At 39.5% G+C, this 27,430-nt stretch overlaps 1 protein-coding gene across 4 annotated transcripts in view; it reads right to left on the bottom strand.

Annotated features, from left to right (window-relative positions):
* Positions 1 to 27,430, bottom strand: part of LOC126336522 (serine/threonine-protein kinase mig-15) — a 327,805-nt gene that overhangs the window by 73,553 nt on the left and 226,822 nt on the right. For 2 of the 4 annotated variants that reach the window (XM_050000312.1, XM_050000314.1), the window contains one exon: positions 6,448 to 6,625. In XM_050000312.1, coding sequence (XP_049856269.1) covers positions 6,448 to 6,625 — 178 coding nt within the window. Of the gene's footprint in view, positions 1 to 6,447; positions 6,671 to 27,430 lie in introns of all 4 variants that reach the window. The other 2 variants (XM_050000311.1, XM_050000313.1) reach the window with 1 other exon arrangement.

Genomic DNA, 27,430 nt, shown 5'->3' with positions numbered 1-27,430 from the left:
CACCTGGTTCTACTCAACCCAACAAGCTACCTTCCTAGATGTTGACCTCCACCTCAGAGATGGCTACATCAGTACCTCCGTCCACATCAAACCTACTAACCACCAGCAATATCTCCACTTCGACAACAGCCACCCATTAGATACCAAGAAGTCCCTTCCCTACAGCCTAGCCACCCAGGGTCGTCGTATCTGCAATCCCTCCCAATGTATAGTGAGGGTCTCAATGAAGTCTTCACTGACTGTAATTATCCTCCAAACCTTGTACAAAAACAAATCTCCCGTGCCTTATCTTTGCAGTCTCCCACCACCTCCCAAAGTCCCACAGTTTGACCACAGAGGAGACTTCCCCTCGCAACTCAGTACCATCTGGGACTTGAGCAAGTGAATTACACATTCTCCACCAGGGTTTTGACTACCTCTCGTTGTGCCCTGAAGTGAGACCGGTCTCTAGCATCACCTATCCCATCAAAAGCAGGGCTACCTGTGGAATCAGTCATGTGATTTACAAGCTAAGCTGCAATTACGGTGCTGCATTCTATGTAGGCATGACAACCAACAAGATGTCTGTCCGTATGAAGGGCCACGGACAAACTGTGGCCAAAAAACAAGTGGACCACCCTGTTGCTGAACACGCTGCCAAACACGATATCCCTCATCTCAATGACCTCTCCACAGCCTGTGCCATATGGATCCTTCCCACCAACGCCAGCTTTTCTGAATTGCTCAGCTGAGAGCTTTCCCTGCAACACATCCTATGTTCCCATAACCCTAGTGATCTCAACCTTCATTAGTCACTGTCCTCATCCATGCAGCCCCCTCCCTGTTACCATTCCAGCACTACACAGCCACCATTTCACTGCCACACGCAGTCTTTTAATTTCTCTCCTTTCCATTACTTCCTCCCCCCCCCCCCCCCCCCCCTTTCTCTCCTGCCCTCCGTCTAAACTGCAGCACTTCACTGTCCACCACCCTCACCTTACTATCCCTCTCTCTCCTCACCCCAGCCTCCTCCTTACCCCCACCCAGTCGCCACTCCCATCACGAACTGGTGCTGCTGCTCGCAGTGTGGTTTCAGTTATCTGAGACTGCAGACGTGTGTGCTAGTTGTGTTAGCGTGAGTGTGTATGTATGCGAGTGTGTGTGTTGCTGACGAAGGCCTTAATGGCCGAAATCTGTAATTGTGTGAATCTTTTTGTTGTGCCTATCGTGACTCGGTATCTCCGCTATATGGTGAGTAGCAACTTTCCTTCTCTAATATTGTTACATTCCATCCTGGATTTTCCATTATTTGACTTTTCATAATACTATTATACGAGCTACAATGATACACCAGCTGCACACTTGGAGACAATTCAGTTCTCATCAGAGCTGTGAAATTAAAAATTAAATAGGTGCTCAGTGCATAAATGTACTATGGTAATATGCTGTAATAACGAAGTGTAGGTTTGAGTGTAGAGGTGACACTCGCCAAAAGATAAATAGGTTAGAAATCTCACTTTCTACAATGTTTCACAGCAATGGTATAGTCTTAGCTGTGAGACACTACACACACTATTTTAGTGTTAAAAACAAAACTGTTTTTGAATGCACAATTTTATTACGTTATTTTGAAAACTGGATAAATCAACAAAACATATTACATACCATTTTGTGAAGAAGAGGTATAAATGGCAGTGTCGGCGTTATTAAGAAGTACAATGCAATGTTCCTTTGGACATGTATGCACGTCCAAAGAAACAAGCACTGTAGCGACTAGAGCTGTCAAGAAATACAGGAAATGTATCTGCAGTTGCAAATGTTACCCACCTTTGACCGTGTATGGAAATGACGACAATGAAAATTAGTGCTGGACTTACACTTGAACCTGGATTCCTTGGATTATGAAAACTGTAACATTAAATTCTTAGACCATCTGAGAACACATCACGCTCACCCAAACTTCCATACGTCATAGTCCATGTTTCACAATCTGTATCTTCTACATCTACATCCATACTCCGCAAGCTACCTGACGGTGGGTGTTGGAGGGTACTTTGAGTACATCTATCGGTTCTCCCTTCTATTCAGTCCCGTATTGTCATGGAAAGAAAGATTGTCGGTATGCCTCTGTGTGGGCTCTAATCTCTTTATTTTATTCTCATGATCTCTTTGCGAGATATACATATGAGGGAGCAATATACTGCTTGGCTCCTTGGTGAAGGTATGTTCTCGAAACTTCAACAAAAGCCCATACCGAGCTACTGAGCGTATCTCCTGCAGAGCCTTCCACTGGAGCCCATCAATCATCTCCACAACGCTTTCACAATTACTAAATGATTCCGTAACGAAGCGCGCCGCGCTCCGTTGGATCTTCTCTCTCTCTTCTATCAACCCTATCTGGTACAGATCCCATGCCGGTGAGCAGTATTCAAGCAATGGGCGAACAAGCATACTATAACCCACTTCCTTTGTTTTTGGATTTCATTTCCTTAGGATTCTTCCAATGAATCTCAGTCTGGCATCTGCTTTACCGACGGTCAACTTTATATGGTCATTCCATTTTAAATCACCCCTAATGCCTACTCCCAGACAATTTATGGAATTAACTGCTTACAGTTGCTGACCTGCTATATTGTACCTAAATGATAAACGATCTTTCTTTCCATGTAATCGCAGCACATTACACTTGTCTGCATTGAGATTCAATCACCATTCCCTGCACCATGCGTCAATTCAGTGCAGATCCTCCAGCATTTCAGTACAATTTTCCATTGTTACAACCTCTCGATATACAACAGCTTCGTCCACAAAAAGCCTTAGTGAACTTCCGATGTTATCCACAAGGTCATTTATGTATATTGTGAATAGCATGACATGTTGCATTCTGTTATCTAGGAACTCTTCAATCCAAACACACATTTGGTCTGATAGTCCTTATGCTCTTACTTTGTTCATTAAACATCTGTGGAGAACTGTATCAAACGCCTTGAGGAAGTCAAGAAACACGGAATCTACCTGGGAACCCGTGTCTATGGCCCTCTGAGTCTCGCGGACAAATAGCGCGAGCTGGGTTTCACACGATTTTCGAAACTCATGCTGATTCCTACAGAGTAGATTTCCAGTCTCCAGAAAAGTCATTCTACTCAGACATAATGTGTGTTCCAAAATTCTACAACTGATCGACATTAGAGATATAGGTCTATAGTTCTGCACATCTGACAATCTAGATAAGGAACTACAGTCTAGTCTTCCTCTGTGCAACAGCATTGGAAAAAGACGTTTAGTATTTCAGCCTTTAGTCTGTCATCCTCTGTTTCAGTACCATTTTGGTCACAGAGTGTCTGGACATTTTATTTTGATCCACCTACCTCTTTGACATAAGACCAAAATTTCTTACGATTTTCTGCCAAGTTAGTACATAGAACTTTACTTTCTAATTCAGTGAACACCACTCGCATAGCCCTCCTTACACTACATTTCGCTTCACATAATTTTTGTTTGTCTGCAAGACTTTGGCTATGTTTATGTTTGCTGTGAAGTTCCCTTTGCTTCCGCAGCAGTTTTCTAACTCGGTTGTTGTACCATGGTGGCCCTTTTCCATCTCTTATGATCTTGCCTGGCGCATACTCATCTAATGCATATTGTACGATGGTTTTGAACTTGGTCCACTGATCCTCAACACTATCTGTACTCGAGATAAAACTTTTGTGTTGAGCTGTCAAGTACACTGAAATCTGCTTTTTGTCACTTTTGCTAAACAGAAAAATCTTCATACCTTTTTTAATATTTCTATTTACGGCTAAAATCATGGATGCAGTAACCACTTTATGATTCCTGATTCCCTGTTCTGCGTTAACTGTTTCAAATAGTTCAGGTCTCTTAATCACCAGAAGGTGTAATATGTTATCGCCACGAGTCGGTTCTCTGTTTAACTGCTCAATGTAGTTTTCAGATAATGCACTTAAAAAAATTTCACTGGATTCTTTGTCCCTGCCACCCGTTATGAACGTTTGAGTCTCCCAGTCTATATCCGGCAAATTAAAATCTCCACCCAGACCTATAACATGGTCGGGAAATCTACTCGAAATATTTTCCTTCAGGTGCTCTGCCACAACAGCTGCTGAGCCAGGGGGCATACAGAGACATCCAATTACCATATTTGAGCCTGCTTTAACCGTGACCTTCAGCCAAATTATACCACATTTCAGATCTCCGTCAATTTCCTTTGATACTACTGCACATTTGATCATTATAAATATGCCTCCCCGTTCACTGTCCAGTCTGTCTCTACGGTATACATTCCAATCTGAGTTTAGAATTTCATTACTGTTTACATCTGGTTTCACCCAACTTTCTGTCCCTTGTACTATGTGGGTATTGTGACTGTTTATTTATGAGAGCAGTTCTGGGATATTTCTATAGACGCTCCTGTAATTTACTATTACCACATTGATATTGTTATTCCCTGTTGCGTTTTGACTACTACTACCTTGTCGCATCTCAGCAGGTGTCTTGTCGGGCCTAGGGAGGGAATTCTCTAACCTAAAAAACCCACATGTGCACTCCAAATGTACTCCGCTACCCTTGTAGCTGCTTCCTGTGGGTAGTGCATGCCTGACCTATTCAGGGGGACCCTACATTTCTCCACCCGATAGCGGAGGTCAAGAAATTTGCACCCCAGATCTCCGCAGAATCGTCTGAGACTCTGGTTTAAGCCTTCCACTCAGCTCCAAACCAGAGGATCGCGATCAGTTCTGGGAACGATACTACAAATAGTTAGCTCAGATTTCACCCCGCAAGCGAGGCTTTCCACCTTCACCAATCCCGCCAACTGCCTGTATGAACTGAGGATGACCTCTGAACCCAGGTCGCAGGAGTCATTGGTGCCGACATGAGCAACAATCTGCAGTCAGGTGCACCCAGTGCTCTCTATCGCCACCGGCAGGGCCGCCTCCACATCTCGGATGGGACCCCCGGCAAACAGACAGAGTGAACACTGGCCTTCTTCCCTGGCCTTTCCCCTATTTCCCTAAGCGGCTTTATCACCTGCTTAACACTGGAGCTTCCAATCACTAATAAACCCCTCTCCCCGTGTCTGCTCGGACCTCGCTGAAGAAGTGGTCACATGTCCACTCACAGGCAGAGCAGACAATGCCACACAGCCAGCCTCCACATTGACCCTTTACCCCATGCAACGCGAACGCCGCTGAACCCGCCACTCCCCTTGGGGAGAGGGTGGCCCAGCCGTGCCCGGTACCCGCGAAGATGTCTCGGCAGCAGGGACCGTGGAGCATGTAACACCTGGGGTGTACCATGCGATGCACCAGACTCCCCACTGCCGCTACACTCCAAGACAGCAGCCTGAAGATGGCTGACCGCGGCCATCAACATGTTCAGCTGTTTGCGAACAGTTGCCAGCTCCTCCTGCATCCGCACACAGCAGTCATATGTCCTATCCATCCTAAGAAATCAACCATTTACTGTAGAGAGTTAATCAACTTTTAACTAGACTCCTAATTCACTAAAGGCGGCTGATAGCTGACTAAACTGTGGTTACTAGACACTTCTTGTTGAAAACAATGAAAATAAGCACTACTGGTCTCTGGACTGTATTCAAAACATACACAAAATCTATGAAAGGCTACTACTAGTACTCTAAAATTAAAGCTTTCTAAAAGCAAAAACACATGGAAAAAGAAGTTACAAGTAAGAGAAACACAGTTAATACTCAAATTAACATAGCTCACTGCACAGCAGATGTGAAGCAGACGGCAGTTAGGATGATCTTACATATTCCCACCCAGGAAGTACATATTATTGAGAGTTGAAGGTCTAGTACTAGCAAATCAATATGAAATATCAGTGCCTATGCTATTAACAAAACACACTGCAATGTTCCTTCACACATGCTGCACACTTTTTAATAACACAGGCACTGTTATTCACCTTAGATGTAGTCACAGACGGGCATTAGCACCCAGAGATAACAGTAGTCGTGTATGTATGTTATGGACGCATGTGTGTTTTATTCTGTCTATGACAGATGAAGTACTTGTGCAATAGTTAAATGACATCTAGCAGACTTTTTCAAAGTGCCTGCCTGTCCCTCAACACTTCCTCTATTTAGTGTGTAGGAATCTATTCTTTTTGTAAAAACGAAAATAATTTTGTCAATACCAGAAATATTTCTAATGTTATAAAAAAACCATTAAGGTTCAGAAAGAACCCACTTGTTAGAAATGTTACACTGTTCCATTACAAAAAGCAAATCAAAAGAACAAATTTCACATAAAGCAAAAGTTTCTTACACTTTTGTCTATACAAAGTCTAAAGACACAATCAAAACAATTACTAATTCACAAGTATTAATGAAAAGAAGAGAAGTAAACAAATGACTTTAGGCAGACATTATACCTAACATATTAGTATTATATGTAAAATAAAATAAGGTTTAAATAAAATACTCACCCCACAGTGCAGCACATAAAATTTCTGAATTGAATCTCTTCTTGTATTTGCGGATCTCTGGTGTATCAGAACCAACATCATGTGAAGTTGGGGTTACATTCACATTCACATGAGATTCTCTTCTCGCAGGACCAGATCCACCAGCACCAAATCCAAAAGTTAAGAAGGAACGTTGTTTCTGTTGAAGGAGGTGTGGAGGAGATTTAGAAACAGCCTGACGATACTGAAGAAAAATAAAAACAACACCACGTTAAACTCCACTTGTTACTGTATTTTATTACTTAATTAAATTCATTACAATTATAATACTAAAGTCACAAGAAGTTATAACTGCACACCTCCACAAAATAACAACAAAAATGCGTAATTGAACCACACTGGCACTGTTCACCTCAACATGTACCAGCAATTATATCACCTCTGTAACACCTATCACAGATATTTTAAGAGAAAGAAAAAGTGTGTGTGTGTGTGTGTGTGTGTGTGTGTGTGTGTGTGTGAGAGAGAGAGAGAGAGAGAGAGAGAGAGAGAGAGAGAGAGAGAGAGAGAGCAGAAAGTACAATAGCTAACACATCATGAAGCATTTTTATGTATGCTGCACAAAACTGACCACCTCATTAGAAGCTAAATTTCACTACAAGGGTCACTGAAACTGGCTTAGTTGTAGATCACTGCTGATGCTCAAGAAAGACATATTAGCAGTATACAAGCTAATATACTGATGCAAATTTCAATAATATACGTTATGGCTATTACAAGTGGACAGACACTCACCTGTCACACATTTTACATGATATTATGAAGACATCAGCCACAGAGTTTTGATGGAGACAATGTTTTATCATTTCATAAGGGATTTGCATGTGAATCAGAGATTATGTAAGTTACTTGGGGATTAGCCCCAAACATTATTTATTGGCAAGTTATTTGCTGGTTATCCCCAACACTACTTATTGGTTCAATGTATTTAGACAAAGCAACAGTATATTTTTAAATTAAATGAAGTGTGGGTGCTAAAGAAGAAAATACATCTCATTCCAGGGGAATGAGCAGCAGGTTAAATTTATAATTCAGTACTGAAATGTGGGTGTAAAAATTTAATTCGTGCAGAAAATGGTAGACACACATGCGGATCTTTCATGTCATGGCCACGCAGCCAAAGTGAAGAGAAGAAGGAAAGCAGGAAAAAGAATGCATTTCCTTCATTGGAAGTTTGAACAACAACACAATTTGAAAGTAGCTCTCTCTGCTTATTAAACATTTCTAAAGAAGCAACAAGTGAGGCTTTTTAAAAGCAAATTGAATTTTCAGAGCAGCAGAATTGGCACAACTACTCAAAATTTTCTGAGACAGAGATCATGAGTCTTGTGTTTGCATCATATATAATTTCAAACACACAAAATGTAACTTTCGCAGTCATTTATTCATTCCCTAGTTGGTCAAATTCTACGAATGAAACTGCTTTCCTTTACCAAGTACCAATGCTGTTAAATCTCAAAGTGCCAGCACTTCATCAACTGTCATCACACCTTTGACAAAAATATACTTTCACTGGAAAAAGAAATTGGTAAATCGAAGTATTGGCTTAATAGTAGAAGGGAGAAAGTTAGGTAGTGTATGATGAGAGTATCTTATGAAATCAGCTGCTAAGAATGATGGAATCTTAAGTAGCCACAGCATTAAAATATTCAAAAACTTGCCAAAAGTATTACACATAAATGAAAGCAGCTGTTTCATTATGCGATGTGCAGAAGAAACCTAAAATAGCTGTATACAATTGCATATATCTTATATACATCAGAAAATGTTCTGTAAGATTCCAGCAAGCATAGGATTACATGAAAGTACAGCACCATTAATGAAAAAATTACAGTGAATTGGAATATTATCCTCATATTTTAGCTGGATAGCATTTATGAAGAAAAGAAATTTGTTAACATCGAGTATAGATTTAAGTGTCAGGAAGTTGGTTCTGAAAGTATTTGTACGGAGTGTAGCCATGTATGGAAGTGAAACATGGACAATAAATAGTTTGGACAAGAAGAGAATAGAAGCTTTTGAAATGTGGTACAACAGAAGAATGCTGAAGATTAGATGGGTATATCACATAACTAATGACGAAGTATTGAATAGGATTCGGGAGAACAGACGTTTGTGGCACAATTTGACTAGAAGAAGGGATTGGTTGGTAGGACATGTTCTGAGGCACCAAGGGATCACTAATTTAGTATTGGAGGGCAGCGTGGAGGGTAAAAATCATAGAGGGAGACCAAGAGATGAATACACTAAGCAGATTCAGAAGGATGTAGGTTGCGGTAGGTACTGGGAGATGAAGAAGCTTGCACAGGATAGAGTAGCATGGAGGGCTGCATCAAACCAGTCTCAGGACTGAAGACCACAACAACAACATTTCAGCTGTGTAACTACATTTGATAAATATGAGATTCACATATGAATTCTGACAGGCATAGCAACTTTCCCATCGGATGAATAAAACATGCCGGCCACGGTGGCCGTGCGGTTCTAGCGCTGCAGTCCGGAACCGCGGGGCTGCTACGGTCGCAAGTTCGAATCCTGCCTCGGGCATGGATGTGTGTGATGTGCTTAGGTTTAAGTAGTTCTAAGTTCTAGGGGACTGATGACCTAAGATGTTAAGTCCCATAGTGCTCAGAGCCATTTGAACCAATAAAACATGGCTGATAAAATCAACATCACTTTTTTGTGCAGATGATAAGTTAAAATTTGTTTTGAGGCAAATAAAGAAATATAGTTGCATGACCTTTGTCATTCAACATTTTGTTAAGTTGTGTGACAACCACAGGTATATCCACTGTCAAGAGTGAGGCAACAAGCCATATCGGAAATTCAGGTATTGACAGCCATAATAATATACTAGAACTACTTGTTTTCACTACAGCTAGAACACAATTTCTGTTTGAAACTAAGATTTTAAAACTGTTGTTTTGACCTGCACTAACTTTAGTTTGTGGTTTACACTTTATTCGAGTTTCAGACAGTATTATGAGCGTATGATGCATGCCCTCATCACCACATCTATGTAAAATTGACTTAAATGTTACATATACACGAGTCCTGCACCATGCTCTATGCATTATAGAAGCATTCTTGTCACAAAATTGGTTCTCAATTTCAGCAACCAACATATTTTGGACACATCAGTGATTTTTGTCAACTGCAATTCTGAGACAATCAAGCTGTATGTGAATACAATTTGTCTGTGTGCTCTTAGAAACACAAGTTTGTATACTAAGCTACCACATTGCAACCTTCTTTTACCTCTACTTCCATTAAACGCTGGATGGTTGTATTTACTCATTCCACTGTTTATATATTTTTTATTCTCTTAACAACACAATAACAGAATCATGTCTGTCACAAAGGGGTTCTCAATTTCAACGGTCAACATGTTTTGGATACACCAGCAATTCGTGTACCTGCAACTTGTTAAATATTTTGCATGTGTATTTCAAATGCCATTCACTATATGCAAAGATATACCTCACAGTGTCTATGGAACACTTGCAGTTATCATTCTTCAAATACAACACTGATTTCAAAGGAGTGGAGCGTTTAGATGGAGGCAATAGATGACAAATGCGAGACTAATGTCGAGAAAAAGATGAAAAGAAACACAGACTCTTTTTCACAAATATGGGAGAGGGAAGAAATAATTGGTAAAAAGTAAGGGTACATTACTAACAATGCAAGACCAAGACATGGCATGCTAGTAATAGAGGAGAAATGAAAACAGAACGAAGTTAGAAAATAATAATAATAATAATAATAATAATAATAATAACTAAAAATTTGGGGTGTGAAGCAGAATACGCAGAAGAGTGGAAGCACTGAAGGGTATAAAAATAAATTAAAATCAGAAAATATGTTCAAAATTAGTTATAACAACAGTACAAACAACAATAAGGAAAACAAAATGCAAGCAATTGGCAGAATCATACATGCAGCAACATGAAGAGAGTACATTAAATTACTTTCTAGGTGTATGTGGCTAGGGTAAGTTTTATCCTCTTATGAGAGAGTCAGTATGTGTATTGTGTGTGACATGCTGTGACATATTTTGTGTTATGTAGGACATGAAGATTTGTGTTATATACGACGAAGACAACTCCAAACCTTAACGATATGGTGAGAAGCTACCTTTACATTATTTGTATACCACGCATGACTTTCCAGTACAGTATTAACAGTAATAGACTGTTACTTATATTTTTCTATGAAATATGTCATTTTGTATCAAAATGAGAAGGCAGTTTTGCTTTGATTTTTGCATACAAGGCTTTGTTAGTATTATAATATGGAACTCAGAACGTTATTTTCTTCTGAAAAGATCATTACCAATATGGTGATGAAAAAAGCATACTGAAAAATGACAGCAAAAGACTGAAATAATATGGCATAATTTGAAATTGCATTATTTACAAAAGGGAACAAAAAATAAATATTTCATTCTTCACAACTGTGAGCTTTTAAGATAACTGATAAAGGTGCATATTACACTTGTACTTTACATAAGTTATTTCTAAGCTTACATCTACAGTGACTGAGTTAGAAACTACAAAATAAAGACAACTATTAAAAAGAAACAACGAAAACTACACTGTTTTCATTCCAGGCAAGTTGTAAATTTAAGACTACACAAAAACTAAAATAAACACACATCCCAAGTATTTTAAATAAAAAAAATTGATAAATAAAAAACACACACACACAAATTTCAAGCTTTCGCAATCCAAGGTTGCTTCATCAGGAAAGAGGGGGGGAGAGGGAAAGACCAAAGGATGTGGATTTTAAGGGAGAGGGTAAGGAGTCATTCCAATCCCGGGAGCGGAAAGACTTACCTTGGGGGGTAAAAGGACAGATATACACTCGCACACACACATATATCCATCCACACATATGCGGATGGATATATGTGTGTGTACAAGTGCATACCTGTCCTTTTTTTCCCCCTAAAGTAAGTCTTTCCACTCCCAGGATTGGAAAGACTCCTTACCCTCTCCCTTTTTCCCTCTCCTTCCCTCTTTCCTGATGAAGCAACCCTGGGTTGCGAGAGCTTGAAATTTGTGTGTGTGTGTTTGTGTGTTTTTTTTATTGTGTCTATCAACAGACCAACACTCTCTTGTTTGGTAAGTTACAGCAGCTTTTGGCTGGAAACAAGAATCTCTTAAATGGTACAGCTGGTGTACTATTGTTAAGAGCACCTATGGAAAGTGGTTCAAGGATAGTGAAATAACGAGTAGGCTGTGTAGTATTGGACAATGATGTCTCATCACAAAATGTAGAGCTCAGACGATCCTCCAGTGTGTAATCCAGGACAGGATCAATGGCAGGTCTGACAACAGAGTACAATGCCGGTGCAGGCACAAGTGAGAGCACACTGATCAAAGGTCATTGTTCAATGTGGAGCTCCACAACCCATGACCCCTGTGTTGACCCAACAACGTCATCAGTTATGACTAAACAGGGCACAGCAACACTGACTTTTCACTGTGGATTAGTGCGTCAACTGTCGAATGAACTGCATTTATTGTTACACCAGGTGAATGGTTGGATTCTTACAAGCCTTCATCCTGGAAAATGGCTGCATGAAACATGCACCACACTACAGACACAGGACAATGAGAGCAGAATTGTGCTATAGGGTAAACTGAGTTGGATTTCCATGGGTTCTGTGGTGGTAATCGAAGGCATGATGACAGCAGTGTACAATGTGAACATCACTGCAGACCACCTGTATCGCTTCATACTTGTAGTCCGACCTGCAGTGATGACATCTTCCAGTAGTATTACTGTCCATGTGGCAAGGTCAGAACCATGCTACAGTGGTTTGAGGAACCACCCTCACACAGTGACTTTGCACAGCTGCATGGACTAACTGACTACACCTCCCTCCTCAATTCAAAATCCCAATCATGCTTCAGCCGACATGGTATTCATTTGATAAAACCCAAATGGTATTCATCTGATAAAAGTACGTATGTATACATGAACAGCTGAATGTATTGAAAGAAGTGCTCCATTCACATTTGACCAACAGCAAATACAACCCATTCTTGCAAATTATATTCCACAGAATGAATTGCAAACAATGCAATAGGGTATATGAAAACTAGGTGTATTAGCAAATGGAATATCCATATCAGAAAATCCCTTACACTTCTACAAAAATTATACATTGGCCTGAAATGACTGCCTTTCTGATATGCTAAATGCCTGTGCAGTACACACATTACATTTTAGGATCCCCAGAATTTAGGTGCAGATGTGAACATTAGGTTTATTTGTCTGATAAGTTTTAGAGGCTCATTGCAACAGACTGATCACTACTACGCCTCTCTTAGTCCTGAGCCATTATGAATACTATTTCAGTGCTAGCACCATCAACAGCTACAAGTCTGAATACTTGAAGCAAAAGAACAAGAAGACATATATGACTACATTACAGATGAATTACTCTTGGCTTTCAAGTTTTGTGTACACCTTCTAGTGACAGCCATAATTAAATGAAATTTCAACCCCAGTCATTTCTCAATGATTGCGAAGAAAAGAACTTAATGTTTTAAACATTTCTGCTGTTTTTATAACTCTCAATAATAATAATAGAAGTAAAAGAAAGAGGTTATTACAAATACACATGGTTTAAAACAGTAATCTTATTTTGCACTGAATTAAAATAAATAAACCAAAATCATCAACATTCTGCATATTTCTGAAAGCCAATCATGAGTTAACTGTACACTAAATGAAAACTAAGATTTCTTAATGCAAATACTACATTGCACAGTAAGTTAATGAAATTTAATTAACTGCAGTACTAAGACTTCATTACTGTAAAACAATGAATATGTCAAGTGTTAATCTCTCTTTGTGAACCAGGCAATTGTAGACAATATCTCCATTGATACATTTCAAATTAACTACACCTAATGTTAACAGATATGTGCATACTTACATATGGATTAATATGCTCTTGTGTCCATTTTATCCCCCCGCCCGTTAGTGGGAATATGCATCAAAGAAGAGAATTAAGTATATTAGTGGTCAGCTGAATGAAATGTGATCGTGTCATTCAAAACATAAAAAACTATAAACAAAGTTTCTGGTTAAACAGAACAAATAATGAAAACATAAAAAACATTAAAATAGAAAGAGTAAGATTAATAAATAGCAGTTGCAGGCGTAGGTGCAAACAGCTTGCCTTCTCTGTAGCATGCTTTACACACACACACACACAAGCATAATTATGTGCATTATATATACTCATGCAATACAAAAGGATTGGAGGAAAGAAGATTTCGGGGATTGAATCAATAAGTTTTAGTGACTTATCTCAGAGCAGATTTCTAAAGTAATATGAACCTATTTACACAAAACTGAAAAGAACCATGAGCCAATTAAATAAATGTTTCCGGCAGTTTGATGCGAGTACTAGACCATGACTCAAACTCAGTATTCAGTTCTCTCTTAAAGATAAATATACAAATACAATTTGCAACAAAGTTGCAATCTGCCACTCTTCAACTGTGCCGACCTCTGCTGACATTTTTGGTAACATTAGAGAATTGGCCTACCTTCAATAACTAAGTTGAAAGATAATGATTTTACTAGAACATAAGGCTTAGCTTTCAGGTCACCCTACAAACTTAGTTATAGAGCTGCTGTAGTGTTTCGGGCAGAGGACTAAAGAAAGTGATAGACGAGGATGGGAGAGGGAGAGCTTTTTATTATTTCATTATATGCTAAGGCTGCTACATCAGCTAAGTTGTTGGGCAAAGGCTCTCAAGAAAATAGGTCTGAATAAAAATTGTGGTCCAAACATACGTTAGTTTGAAAAAGGATCTTGACAACAAACTTCAATGTAGAGTAAGAAATAATTGAGGTTATAGTATATTTTACAGTTAGCAGCTTTGTTATGGAACAGAAGGAAAACAAAAAATGGGCACCAAAGAAAAAAAAGAGACATGCTCTGCAAACACAAACTGCACAAAAACTGTGGAAATGTTCCGATGTTAACACTGAAAGCCTATAAAGTTTGACAACCTGAAATTAGAAAGGGTAATACCAATAGATATAATGAAGGCCATGATATTGATTTGTAATGTGATGTGACCCAAAAGGAAAACATAACACATTTAGCACCTGTATTTCTAAAAATCCGAACAAAAATAATTTATTCATAAAAGAGATTTTCCTCGAATAACACACATCACACACACTTGGCAATGAAATGAGTAAAAAGCTCTGCGCTGGATGATCAATTAAAAAACTTATTAGTCTCAAAATGTAAAGTAGTGTTTTGTGATGGGATTATCATTCACACAGTCTCAAGTGTGGCACAAAAAGGAGTGAGGTATCTAGGCACAAAAATCCTGAGCCACTTACTCACTGTTGTAAATAATTTATGATATAATATAATTAACTTCAAACACAAACTGAAATCACATCTGCCTGAAGCACTCTCACTCCACTAGAACATGTTTAAGAGAGACTGTAACTTAATCTAATCATGTCAGTAGTCATATATTAAAAACAAAGATTCCAAGACTTGCCAAGCGGGAAAGCGCCGGCAGACAGGCACAATGAACAAAACACACACACAGAATTACTAGCTTTCGCAACCGATGGTTGCTTCTTCAGGAAGGAGAGGGAAAGACGAAAGGATGTGGGTTTTAAGGGAGAGGGTAAGGAGTCATTCCAATCCCGGGAGCGGAAAGACTTCCCTTAGGGGGAAAAAAAGGACAGGTGTACACACACACACACACACACACACACACACACACACACACACACACACACACACACACACACACACACACACACACACACATCCATCCGTACATACACAGACACAAGCAGACATATTTAAAGGCAAAGAGTTTGGCCAGAGCTGTCAGTCAAGGCGGAAGTACAGAGGCAAAGATGTTGTTGAAAGACAGGTGAGGTATGAGCGGCGGATATCGAGAAGAGAGGATATACTGAAGGGCGAGTTCCCATCTCCGGAGTTCGGATAGGTTGGTGTTGGTGGGAAGTGTCCAGATAACTCGGACGATGTAACACTGTGCCAAGATGTGCTGGCCGTGCACCAAGGCATGTTTAGCCACAGGGTGATCCTCATTACCAACAAACACTGTCTGCCTGTGTCCATTCATGCGAATGGACAGTTTGTTGCTGGTCATTCCCACATAGAAAGCGTCACAGTGCAGGCAGGTCATATGAAATCCCCAAACCACCTTCCCTACCCTCTGGCTCCTACCCTTGCAACCGCCCCCGGTGTAAAACCTGTCCTATGCACCCTCCCACCACCACCACCTACTCCAGTCCTGTAACCCGGAAGGTGTACACGATCAAAGGGAGAGCCACGTGTGAAAGCACCCACGTGATTTACCAACTGACCTGCCTGCACTGGACACAGGCAGACAGTGTTTGTTGGTAATGAGGATCACCCTGTGGCTAAACATGCCTTGGTGCACGGCCAGCACATCTTGGCACAGTGTTACACCGTCCGAGTTATCCGGACACTTCCCACCAACATCAACCTATCCGAATTCCAGAGATGGGAACTCGCCCTTCAGTATATCCTCTCTTCTCGATATCCGCCAGGCCTCAACCTCCGCTAATTTCAAGTTGCCGCCGCTCATACCTCACCTGTCTTTCAACAACTTCTTTGCCTCTGTACTTCCGCCTCAAATGACATCTCTGCCCTTACTCTTTGCCTTTAAATATGTCTGCTTGTGTCTGTGTATGTACGGATGGATGTGTGTGTGTGTGTGTGTGTGTGTGTGTGTGTGTGTGTGTGTGCGTGTGTGCGTGTGTGTGTGCGTGCGCGCGTGCGAGTGTACACCTGTCCTTTTTTCCCCCTAAGGGAAGTCTTTCCGCTCCCGGGATTGGAATGACTCCTTACCCTCTCCCTTAAAACCCACATCCTTTCGTCTTTCCCTCTCCTTCCTGAAGAAGCAACCATCGGTTGCGAAAGCTAGTAATTCTGTGTGTGTGTTTCATTCATTGTGCCTGTCTGCCGGCGCTTTCCTGCTTGGTAAGTCTTGGAATCTTTGTTTTTAATATATTTTTCCCATGTGGAAGTTTCTTTCTATTTTATTTACATGTCAGTAGTCAGCTTGTTGCCATATTTTTTACTGATAATATGTATCACAGTTGCAAAGTTGTGCAAGAAGTTACAATAATTATGAACTACAGAACACAGAAATAACTAAATTAAGATACTCCCAATGTAATAAATGTTTCTGAGGCTTTCAGCTGTGTTGGGAGTATGATGTTACTGACTTTGCAGCATTTTATTCACCCAACTGCTAGTTGTCTCCTAGTGATAATGTCACCTGTTGATGGAAAACCTCAGCATCGGATATCAGTAGTTGCGGTAAGACAGAAATACACAAAATGATGATTTTGATTTCAAGCTCACTGATGATAATGCAGTCTCCATCATGTTACTACAATAAATGTGTAATAATACAGCTGAGGTAGTTTTCATCAAAACTGATATTAGTAGCAGTTGTGGTGCTCAACATGTGGAAAATTATTTGCAGTCTACCAGTAGTATGTATCTGTATCAAAATGTGAAAATTAAACCATGTTGCTTAGCAAATTTTACTGACAGTTAACACTTTGCTGCCATCTTCCATCAACATTCAACATTATAAGCATTTCATTTGTTAGAATATTGTGTAGTTTTAGTGATACCAAGTAATGGAGCTCCTGAGAGCCTCAACATCACAAAGAAGAAAATTAGCACAGTCAGAACTGTGTGTACCAGTGGTAGATTAGTGACTCTTAGATGCAACCAGGCAGCATGTCATATAATTAGAACTAAAGGAAAACCAATAAATACAGTGAAATAAACCAGTTTTAAAGTTAGCATAATGTACAGCTAAACAGTAAAATAAAAAAGAAGTCATAAAGAAGTAACAGGAGTGGATTAGAAATATCCGGAGTAAGTGAATACTATTTCATGTACCCTTGTTTTTCTTCCACATTTAGTTTAATTCAGTTTAATTTAACAACATAATAGAAAATTATGCTGAGAATCTTAGGCACTGCATAGACTGGTGGCACTAAAATTACTCAATGTTCTAACAAATTATACGCTCATTGTCTTCGCAAGATAATGATAACTGTTGGAGGAGGATCCCTGTCCAGAGTTAATTATCAATAAAATTTGACATCCTGATAAAAGTACACACTGCTTAAAGAGACTGCAGGAGCCAGATATCAAGATCACCATTTTGTGTTCACGCATTCCTATCTTAGCACAACAATAAAACATCTTGCTAAGGTGATCCACCAATAGGCAACATTATAACTAGAGGGGATGACTAGCATATGGTAAAAAAAAAAAGTAGTAGGGACAGACCACCTTGAGGCACAGAGCACAGCCCGTCAACTGCACAATACCTATAGCCACAGCAAGCATTGAAAGTTGCCATTCCTTCTCTCCACCACTGCAACACTTTCTGCAAGCTCTGTGTTTGAGTTCCAGACAGCTTGCTGTTCTGTACGTTCACTGCACCGTGTGTTTTTGTTTGTTTTCATTTTTACTGTGGCAGATTTGTTGTTACTGTTTTTGTTGTGTGACATGGAACAATATCAGAAATAGTTCACTGAAAGTTATGAGTAGAAAAGTTCAGCATCATTCTCTCTGCTAGGGGATTGCCATATGAGATCAGTCGTGATGAATGGTTTGCACATTATATGTGTACTTTTAGACTGAAAAACTTAATAGCGACCTGCTCCTCCCCATTAAAAATATATTCAGAAGAACTCCTGCAGCTCTGAACAAAAACAAAGACGCAACTACGAATAATGGTAAGGAAATGTTTGAGAAATAAAATGAAGCTGGAATGACATTGAAGTCTGAAACTATTGGGGAAAAAGTGTTGTATGGATAAGAGAATTACCAATACAATTCCATTTCCTGAGGATACAAATTGTTATCATGTTTACTATTATTATTGCAGAATGTTGAATATTATTGGTCACTGTTACGAATTGTCTTATTAAAGTTAACTGCACACAGTTTTTTCATTTCATTAAATGACGATATGTGAAGCATCTGTCAAAGCAACAAGAGGGATGTTAGTGGACATCATCACAAAAATGAAGTTGGGGTTCAGTTGCATGTTTGAAGTGTGCAAACAACAATGGTAAATAGCTACATCAAAGAATTATATTTTCATAAATTTTGATGTTTTAATAAGAAGGCCTTGAAAGGTTAATTATATGCGTAATGATCCATTTCAAAAGCCATATGGATGACCACTTAGTACTTGCTGCAGGAGTGGACCCTTGTGCACCATATTTAACTGAAATTATTTCATGTTAGAATGCTCTGGTTTGAAGTAGATTACTATTTGATGCATTCTTAAAATTTAATTCTCTTAGTACGTTCACCTATCTTCAATAATAAGACAGTTTCCCACAGGTCAAAAACTCTGCAACACTGTCAGAAGATAATTCATAAAGCGTTCCGGTCATTATGCTGTGGTTAAATGGATTTCACCTTAAAACCCAATGTTTTGTACCCATCTACAGAGAACATTTTCAAGGGGGATCATAGCTTCTTTGAATGTCTGATTCACACCCTGGCTCACTGCTGAGTTCAGGAAGATTCCACTTCTGTGTGCTTCCATGCAGTGGCAAGATATCACCAGTTTTGAATACATCAGCAAATTGGCTGTTATCAATGGCCATTGTCTGCCGTTGCTGTCACCCCATGGTGGAATACTGGTACACATCATCTTCTGAACTGGAATCTGGATGTTATTTAATTTCATGCCCTCCTTCTTCCTACTGAAATTCCTTTGGCCTCTCTGTATAACTATTTATGGTATCTATGGTATCCGCTTGTGGCTGCTAGTACTTGAGCCCTATCAAAATGAATGTGGTGGTCCTGGCTGCAAAGCACATTCTGCAACAGCTGATCTGACAGTCTCCCATCTTCTGCAATTGCCCTTGTGCTCTTCTAGTACTTTTCTGATCATTCTTTTTGCAGTACCCACGTATACCTTCCCAAACTACACAGAATCCTATACACTCCTGCTTTTTCCAGCTGTTAGCAAGCATCCTTGACCGATTTTGAAATGTTTTAATTCTGCATCAAGCAGCTCTGGAGCTCTGGTTTGCAGTTTTTCCTTGCTCTATCTGCCAAAGTTTTTATGACGACTTGCTATTGTCGTGTGTGGTGGTTTGAATCCTAGTGTACGTAACGGTCTGTCTGCATGAGTTTCTGGTAAACGGTGTGGCCCAAACTAGCACATCAAGAAAGTTTTATCTTCCTTCTAAATCCACCTCCTTCTCCTCCATAATAAATTGAATATTCAGATTGATCTCGTTGCGATGCTTGTGAAAATGAGACAGTTCCTACCTGCCATGCTGCCACAAAACAAACATATCATCCATGTATTGGAACCAAATAAGTGAAACCCCTATTTTACATTTCTGTGCGGCCCAGACTTTAAAAAATGCAAAACTGAGGAAAATGTTACAACCTGCTAAAGTATGAGAAAAAACACATGTAATTGGTACACAAAATTAAAAATCATAATTTTCTCCAATACCTTGTATACAATCTGTCTAAGTGAAGCAAATTAAGTGTACAATACAATGTTTACCCAATAATTTGAGGTAATGATTTTCATCAGTTCTTAAAAAGACACATGTGTAATCAGCAAGTAAAAACTCACAAAACATTGAACTTGGTATCTATTTGTTACAAGGTAAATGAGCTGTTTTCCATCATGCTATGACTACACATTATACATTCATTTGTAGTGCTTCGATAATGGAACCACTTGACCTACTGCCGCCTCGAACATGTGATCTTTTAAAGATGAGTATGAGAGAGAGAGAGAGAGAGAGAGAGAGAGAGAGAGAGAGAGAGAGAGAGAGAGAGAGAGAGAGAGAGAGAGAGAGAGAGAGAGCCTATTTACTTCACAACACATGTCTGTGTGTGCAAGATTGATGTTTATCGTGGGAAGACAAGAGCTGCATCAGTCGAGTGGAACCGACAAGTGTTTGCCACCAGCGCCACAGAAGCTGTGATGAAAAGCACAAAGAATAATTAATTAGTATTCTTTAATATGTTAGTGAATGTGATACTTGTAAAAAAAAACTATAGACTTAGCTCTGAACGAAGCAAGATGCAAGGTACATTTACAAATTTTGTGGTTGTTATTTAATTGAATCAAATGCGTTAAAAGCTTGTAATACGAGTGAAATACAAGAAGACGGAAATATTTACAAGTGAAATGCGAGAACGTTATTATGCATAATCCAATACATTGTTAATTGGCGAAAACATAAAGTTTACTTCACACGTTCTATCATCAGAAACTGTTAGAACGTGGTAACCAATGTAATCAGGTCTCAAAGAAAGAGGAATTTTGAAGCTAAATCAAGATAAAAGGATATTGTGAGTTACCATAGCAACCATTAGTAACACGACAGGGAAACGGTGCACAGAATTGGATTCTACATAAAAGGCAAAAAGGAGTGAAAATTAGTAAATAGCATACAAGAAAAGACACAAGGAAAATTTCAACAGTTAAGGCTAAGAAGAGTTACGACGAGAACTATTCAACGACGAAGATCCAGTGTGGGGAGTAAGCAGCCCTACACACATCGCAGGGGCATGGACCCCATAACCATCAACCGACGCCAATGACGCCAGCTGCTGCTCATCGGTGCTGACTACAAATCCATTCACTGACACTGAAACCAACCTTTGACGCTGCCCCTACCCATGCTGTTCACTGGAGGTGATTTCACACCTGCTCACCAACGCAGCCTAATACTCTATGCCGGGTGACCAAAAGACAATTAACTGAGTGTGACGTTAAGGACACTGTTCAATAATAGACTGTTAGTACAGCTATTATACTCAGAGGTGAATTTTTTTAATGGTAACTTGATCTAAAAGTAGAAAAATATGGTTCAAGAACAGCACTAGCAGAACCAGCCACATCTATTAGCGAGATTAGGGAAATACCAGACTGGTCTGAAGTAGTGAATTTAATCAAAGATCAAAATGCCTAACTAGCTACTTTAAGTAAAAATCTAGAAGCTCAGAGTTTACAATTAAATTCAGCTACTTTAAGACAAGAACTGAGTCTTAATTTAGATTCAGTAAACACTCAGTTAAATGAGAGATTAGATGAACAGAAGGCGGATTCAGCTGCTGTAAGAAAGGAACTAAGTGCTACTTTAAGTGAAAAACTAGAAGCACAGGGTGAGGTTTTCAATGCTAAGTTCAATGCCTTAAATGATAAAGTCAAGAGTTTGCAATTGATTTAAAGAATGGATTAAGTAGTTCTCCGACTATCCATGTAAACCAACTGTTCACTGACTTTAGTCAGACACAGAATAACCAATTTCAGGAATTTTAGCTAAAAAACTAGAATTTGGTATTGAAGATAAATGTAAAGTTAGTATCATTTCAAAGTGTATGTAGTGTTATATTTGATGCCATAAAGCATAGGTTGCATGTCTTAAAAGAGAGTTTGGACAAACAGAATACATTAATACCTAAAGTCCAATTGCAAACTGCAGGCATGAGCATTTGAGTGGATGATGTGGAACGAAATGTTAACGAGAAACTAGCCATTCCAGACATAGTAAATATAAGTAATCTGGAGGAATTAGTAAAGGAAATAATCGATGAAAATGTTGCCGCGGGGATAATCTCTGGAAACGTTGGGACTGTTGCTCTTTTCAAACTTAATTATGATAGCAATGTTATAGACGACTTGTGCGAAGAATTCAAACTTTTCCATGAGTAGAAAATAGAATAACTTTACTTAATGTTGTGTTTTCTAGTAAAGTGGTCACTGTTGTGGGGAAGTTTTCACACAAAATTTAACAAGTATTGGTCCGTAAGCAATTGAGTGAGGTTAATGTCAGACCCATGGGATCCTGGCGGAGTCACATCTGTCCCACAGGGATGTTAACGTTCTGTGTTAATGGGCGAAGTGACAACCATTAGATCCCAAGTTGTTTTCAGTGTTTCTTCTGTGAAATTTTTTCCTGTAGCGAATTCCCTTCAAATCTTAAACGATTCTGTAATCTGTTCTTGAATTCTTTTACTATCCTATTATCCACCTTTCGAGAAACAAACCCCTGTGGAAGTGCGATAACATCACCCGATGCCTGTCTTTGATTTGGTGTTACATGCTTGTATGTTGCAATAACTTTCATCACTCTAAAATCATTTCTAATTTCATGAGTAAGTCCAGTCATGAAGCACAACTCAGGTATGAGACATATAAGCTTTTCAGTTTTCTCTTGGTTCTGCGTTCTTTTCTTTACATGGCTGAAAAAGCAATGGCTGCTGCAAGTCATTGATATCAAGGCCATATTGCTTCTTGCAGTTATAGCAATAAGTGATCATATCACCACTGGTTGTTTCAAATGTGTCATGTAGGCTTCTGTTCCGTGCTATGTCAACAACTCGATAAATTTTGTTGTTATATTGAGTCAGAACTGAAGCAACTATTACTTGTTTCATAATATGCTCATTAAAGCAGTTGTAATCCTATTTGACATATCTGCACTTACATCCAGAACAGTCTGTGTTGTCAGTATTCGGTTGTTAGAGAATTGTGCCTGGTAAGTCGCCTTCACGCTCCGCTCTAGTCAGCGGTGGTCTCGGTTGTAATGCCTAGCCAGCCAGTCTTTCCCACCATCCATGTATAGTTGGGTCTTATTTTTGCCTAGCCAGCCAGTCTCTCCCACCATCAGCATATAGTTAGGTCTTATTTTTGCCTAAGCTATTCTTTGAAAGTAATCTCTTATCCAGTTAGTCTATGCAAACCCAGGTGCAGATTAATAAACTGCAAAGAATATTAGATCAATAGAAAATGGAATTTTGTTTGAATCATTAGACAATTGTGATAACATGATACATAATTTTACCTTTATGATATGTGATGTTTAGGGGAGGGTTTATATTAATTTTCGGAAGGAGTGGGTAGTGTAAGTACAGACATGGCTATCACAGAACACACACACCACACCTTACAAACAACCATCGCAAACAAGTGTGACTGATTCTTCACCATTTTTCATTCCATAGGGTTTGCTAAGATTTTTTTGGGGGGGAGGGGGGGGGGGGGCTTCAAATGTGAAGGTGAGAATATCTGTTGTGTAGGAGACATTCAACTACACCATACCTCCTCCAGCTTCTCACTCAAGTACCGGTGAAGTAGGGATCCTGGGGAAGGGTGGGGGGGGGGGGGGGGGGGCGGGGGAAGGTTTTCCTGTCTTCAGGGCTATCTGCTTTCTCTTCTTCGATCTTAGCAATCATTTCTACTTTTTGCTTTCTTACTTCTCATTTGAGTACCTATTTATATTTCCCTCTTTCCATATTCAACTACTTCTATCACAGAAGTCTCATTTATTGTGGTTTCCGGTAACCTAAAACTTATTTTATATAAGTAGGCCGAAGAATCAGGCTACACAAACACACTTATGCATACACACAAAAAATACGATTACACAAACAATGATCTTACACATCAAAAGGGGAGAACCACCAAGCTTTTAGGGGGAAAGGAATGTGTACACCAGGAAAGGATGCACACATTGTCATTTATTGTGACGGTTCTGTATTGCAAGTATATAGGGGAAAATATATATGTTGTAGGGCAGATTGTACTGAGCAATAATGTTAAGAAAAAAATGTGATACGTTGCGCCATTTCCGAGTTATTTAGCATTGACGTTAGCCAATTGTGGTGTCACTGCCAGGCACCACACTTGCTAGGTGGTAGCCTTTAAGTCGGCTGCGGTCTATTAGTATACGTCAGACCCGCGTGTTGCTGCTATCAGTGACTGCAGACCGAGCGCCGCCATATGGCAGGTCTAGTCTAGAGAGACTCCCTAGCACTCACCCCAGTTGTACAGCCGACTTTGCTAGCGATGGTTCACTGCCTACATACACTCTCATTTGCAGAGACGACAGTTTAGCATAGCCTTCAGCTATGTCATTTGCTACAACCTAGCAGGGCGCCATATTCAGTTACTATGTCTTCTGAACAGATAATATTGTGAATCATGTACCGTCAAGAGTGACGTTCATCATTAAAGGATTAAATTTAAGTATCAAACTAATTACGTCCGCTTTCTGAATTCTAATTCCTTGTCATGTTTCAGACCTCACGTCAGTATAGTTCTTCCCTCCTCATGCCAGCCTGCGTGAGCTGAAACGCGTGCATTTCAGCCTCCTCTAGTAACACGGTGTTGACACTTCTGCCAACACAACACCAAAAAGGTCGTTCCGCGCGCGAATTCAAGATTCTGCTAACCAAACAAAGCACTCGTTAGGTAACACCGCTCCTGGCAGGCCGCTTGAACGTGAGCGTGCAACGCCCCGATTGGCTACATTCAGTGCTTAATAACTCAGAAATGGTGCAACGTATCACATTTTTTCTTAACATTTATGTCACAGTGCAACCTGCCCTGCAACAGCCCTACGAGCGTTTCAGACATTTTCTGACCACCTTGTACATATAAGAATTGTAACGATTTCCGAGTATACAAAAGAAGAAGGCATAATTAAGAAAAAGGAACATAAGCCAGAGAGAAATCAATTGGAGGTAATTATTAAGGAATGTTAGTTTAACAAATATTCTGATGATTTGTAGGATAGTGGGACTCTTATAACCTATGTAAACATATTATATATTGAATGGTGTACAGAAACATAGTATATACCAAGTATGTATAATTGAATAGTAGGGGAGGACTCTGGGGACTAAATGAAGTATCAAGAAGTGGAGCTGAGATGTAAAATAGATTTGTAACTTTACCAGAAAACATTTCATTATTGTGTACATAAAAATGTATATTAGGGAAATGAACAATGAGGCCTACTCTTAAACGTTAAGGAGGGTGCACCCAGAATTTACTGAATATAAAAGGCTCAGTAGATCTAAGAAAGGCTGATCTGTACTGTGAGAACAGGGGCACCAAGAAGGGGATTGACCGGTACCATAGGAAAATAGGAATCAAGAGGGGCGTACCTACCAAAATGGAAGGAGGGAATGCACTCACAGGGTCAACCTTGATGTAAAGGTTTAGGTACTGTTCCAAAAGGCGAAATGGACAGTATCCTAAGACTACACATGGTATGCTCAAAACATGCGTTTTTGAGAGATCATCCTTTGTACTCACCCACAAAAAAGTAAAATTTGCTGAACATGTTGAATTAAACCAAAAATATCACAGTGGCTAGTGGTTAAACCATAAGCATACATGCAGATGTCTGCTTAATGACATACTTTGTCACCACTGCTGTTATCATTTAATGCTTTTCTTATATGGGCTGCACTTCATATGCTCACCTGTTATTTTAGGCATGGTGAGAGAAACAGAGATATGAAAAAAATGAGTTTACTTCCCCAATAGACATTACAAGCTGGCTCAGTGAATTTCTATACACTGTGTAAAACGTAAATTTGAAAGAAAGCTAGATGCTACAGTTTTGCTTCTTGCATCTATCACTGCTGCCGATCTTTATGATCTACAGTGTGTGATGTGTGTGGTGCAAAGTATATACATGAGTAGTGTATGTAGTAGTTTTACTGCATCATGTCAAATTTGAATGCGAAAATCTTTAAAATGTGCTGTCACGAAACCCTTGTCATATTTCCATGTGACATCATCTGCACAAAAAGTATATTTGCAGCACTTCACAAATTCTTTTACCCTACCTGCAATCCCATCACTGAAGGGCCACTCCCACACATTTAGTGGGTGAGCTCATTTTACACGTATTAGTGTGGTGTGATGGATGCTCTGGCCATTGGGTGCCTTAACACGTCGTTAGTCAATAGGAGTTCACTAGCCCAAAATGGACAATGTTTCCTCGATTATGACAGAGCATATTCTTCCTGACTCAGTGTTTGAATTTGCAAGATTGACAATCGATATTGTTGCTGAATACAGTACATTGGAAATATACACAAAAAGATGAGATCGAGTAGTAAGCTGCAGAATAAAATCTGGAGGCTGGGCCCCTTCTCCATGTACTGGCTCAATCTGGAACACTTTGCGTCGTCTGTCTTCTTTTTTCATTACCGCTGGAACCTAGCAGTACTTGTATCATAACTGCCAGTGAAGCTAAATGTTGCCAGTGGTGTTGGTAGTACCGACTGTGGATCTGTCAGCATTTTCTCTCTCACATCTCCCCTCTCCACAATGACCTAAAATATTCCCTTAATTTCCCTAACACCTGTGGTGCGAACCATCTATCTTTTGTGCCAATTACAACTTGTACAGTCACATCAGATGTCAATAAGAAGAAAATGGAACAAAGTCAAGAGAGATGTTGAGTAAGAACTTAGAATTGAGGTAAACCTTACTATGAAGAAATGTAAAATCGGGGAGTTTTTAGCATTGACCTTATGGGTTTTTCATGGGGGTTACAAATTTATGGTGTAGAATCGCAAAAAACATAAAATCGGAGAATCTAAAATCAAAGTTTCACTGTATTTGGTTTCTTGTTCACAGTTTCCAGTATCAGCTCCTCGGATTTTTCCTTAAAGAAGTTTGATATGATTGGGCTTAAGGGGTTCCCCCTGGTGACACCATTTGTTTGTTCATAGAACATATAATTCCATTTGAAATATGTGGTTGTGAGGCAATATTTAAACAGTTCTGCAACATCAGGAGCAAAACTCAGACTGAGTTGTTGCAGCATTTCTCTTAGCAGAACTATAATGAATAGCAATAATACATCAAAACTAATGTCCTCTGGCTGTATCACTGTGCCATTTAATTTACTGGTATAAGTGCTGAATTCTTGATACATGAATCTCAGCCCACATTCAGTCATAATAATACTGTAAAGAACTTGGCAACCGAATAAATGGGTGAACCAATAGCACTAACTCACTATAGGCCTCAGAGGAACATGTTCTTTGTGCACCTTCGGC

Source organism: Schistocerca gregaria, chromosome 2 (genome assembly GCF_023897955.1).
Source record: "Schistocerca gregaria isolate iqSchGreg1 chromosome 2, iqSchGreg1.2, whole genome shotgun sequence".
In the NCBI taxonomy this organism is placed as follows: Eukaryota; Metazoa; Arthropoda; class Insecta; order Orthoptera; family Acrididae; genus Schistocerca; species Schistocerca gregaria.
Note: the sequence above shows the minus strand (reverse complement) of the source record. Positions and strands in the feature narration are given on the sequence as shown.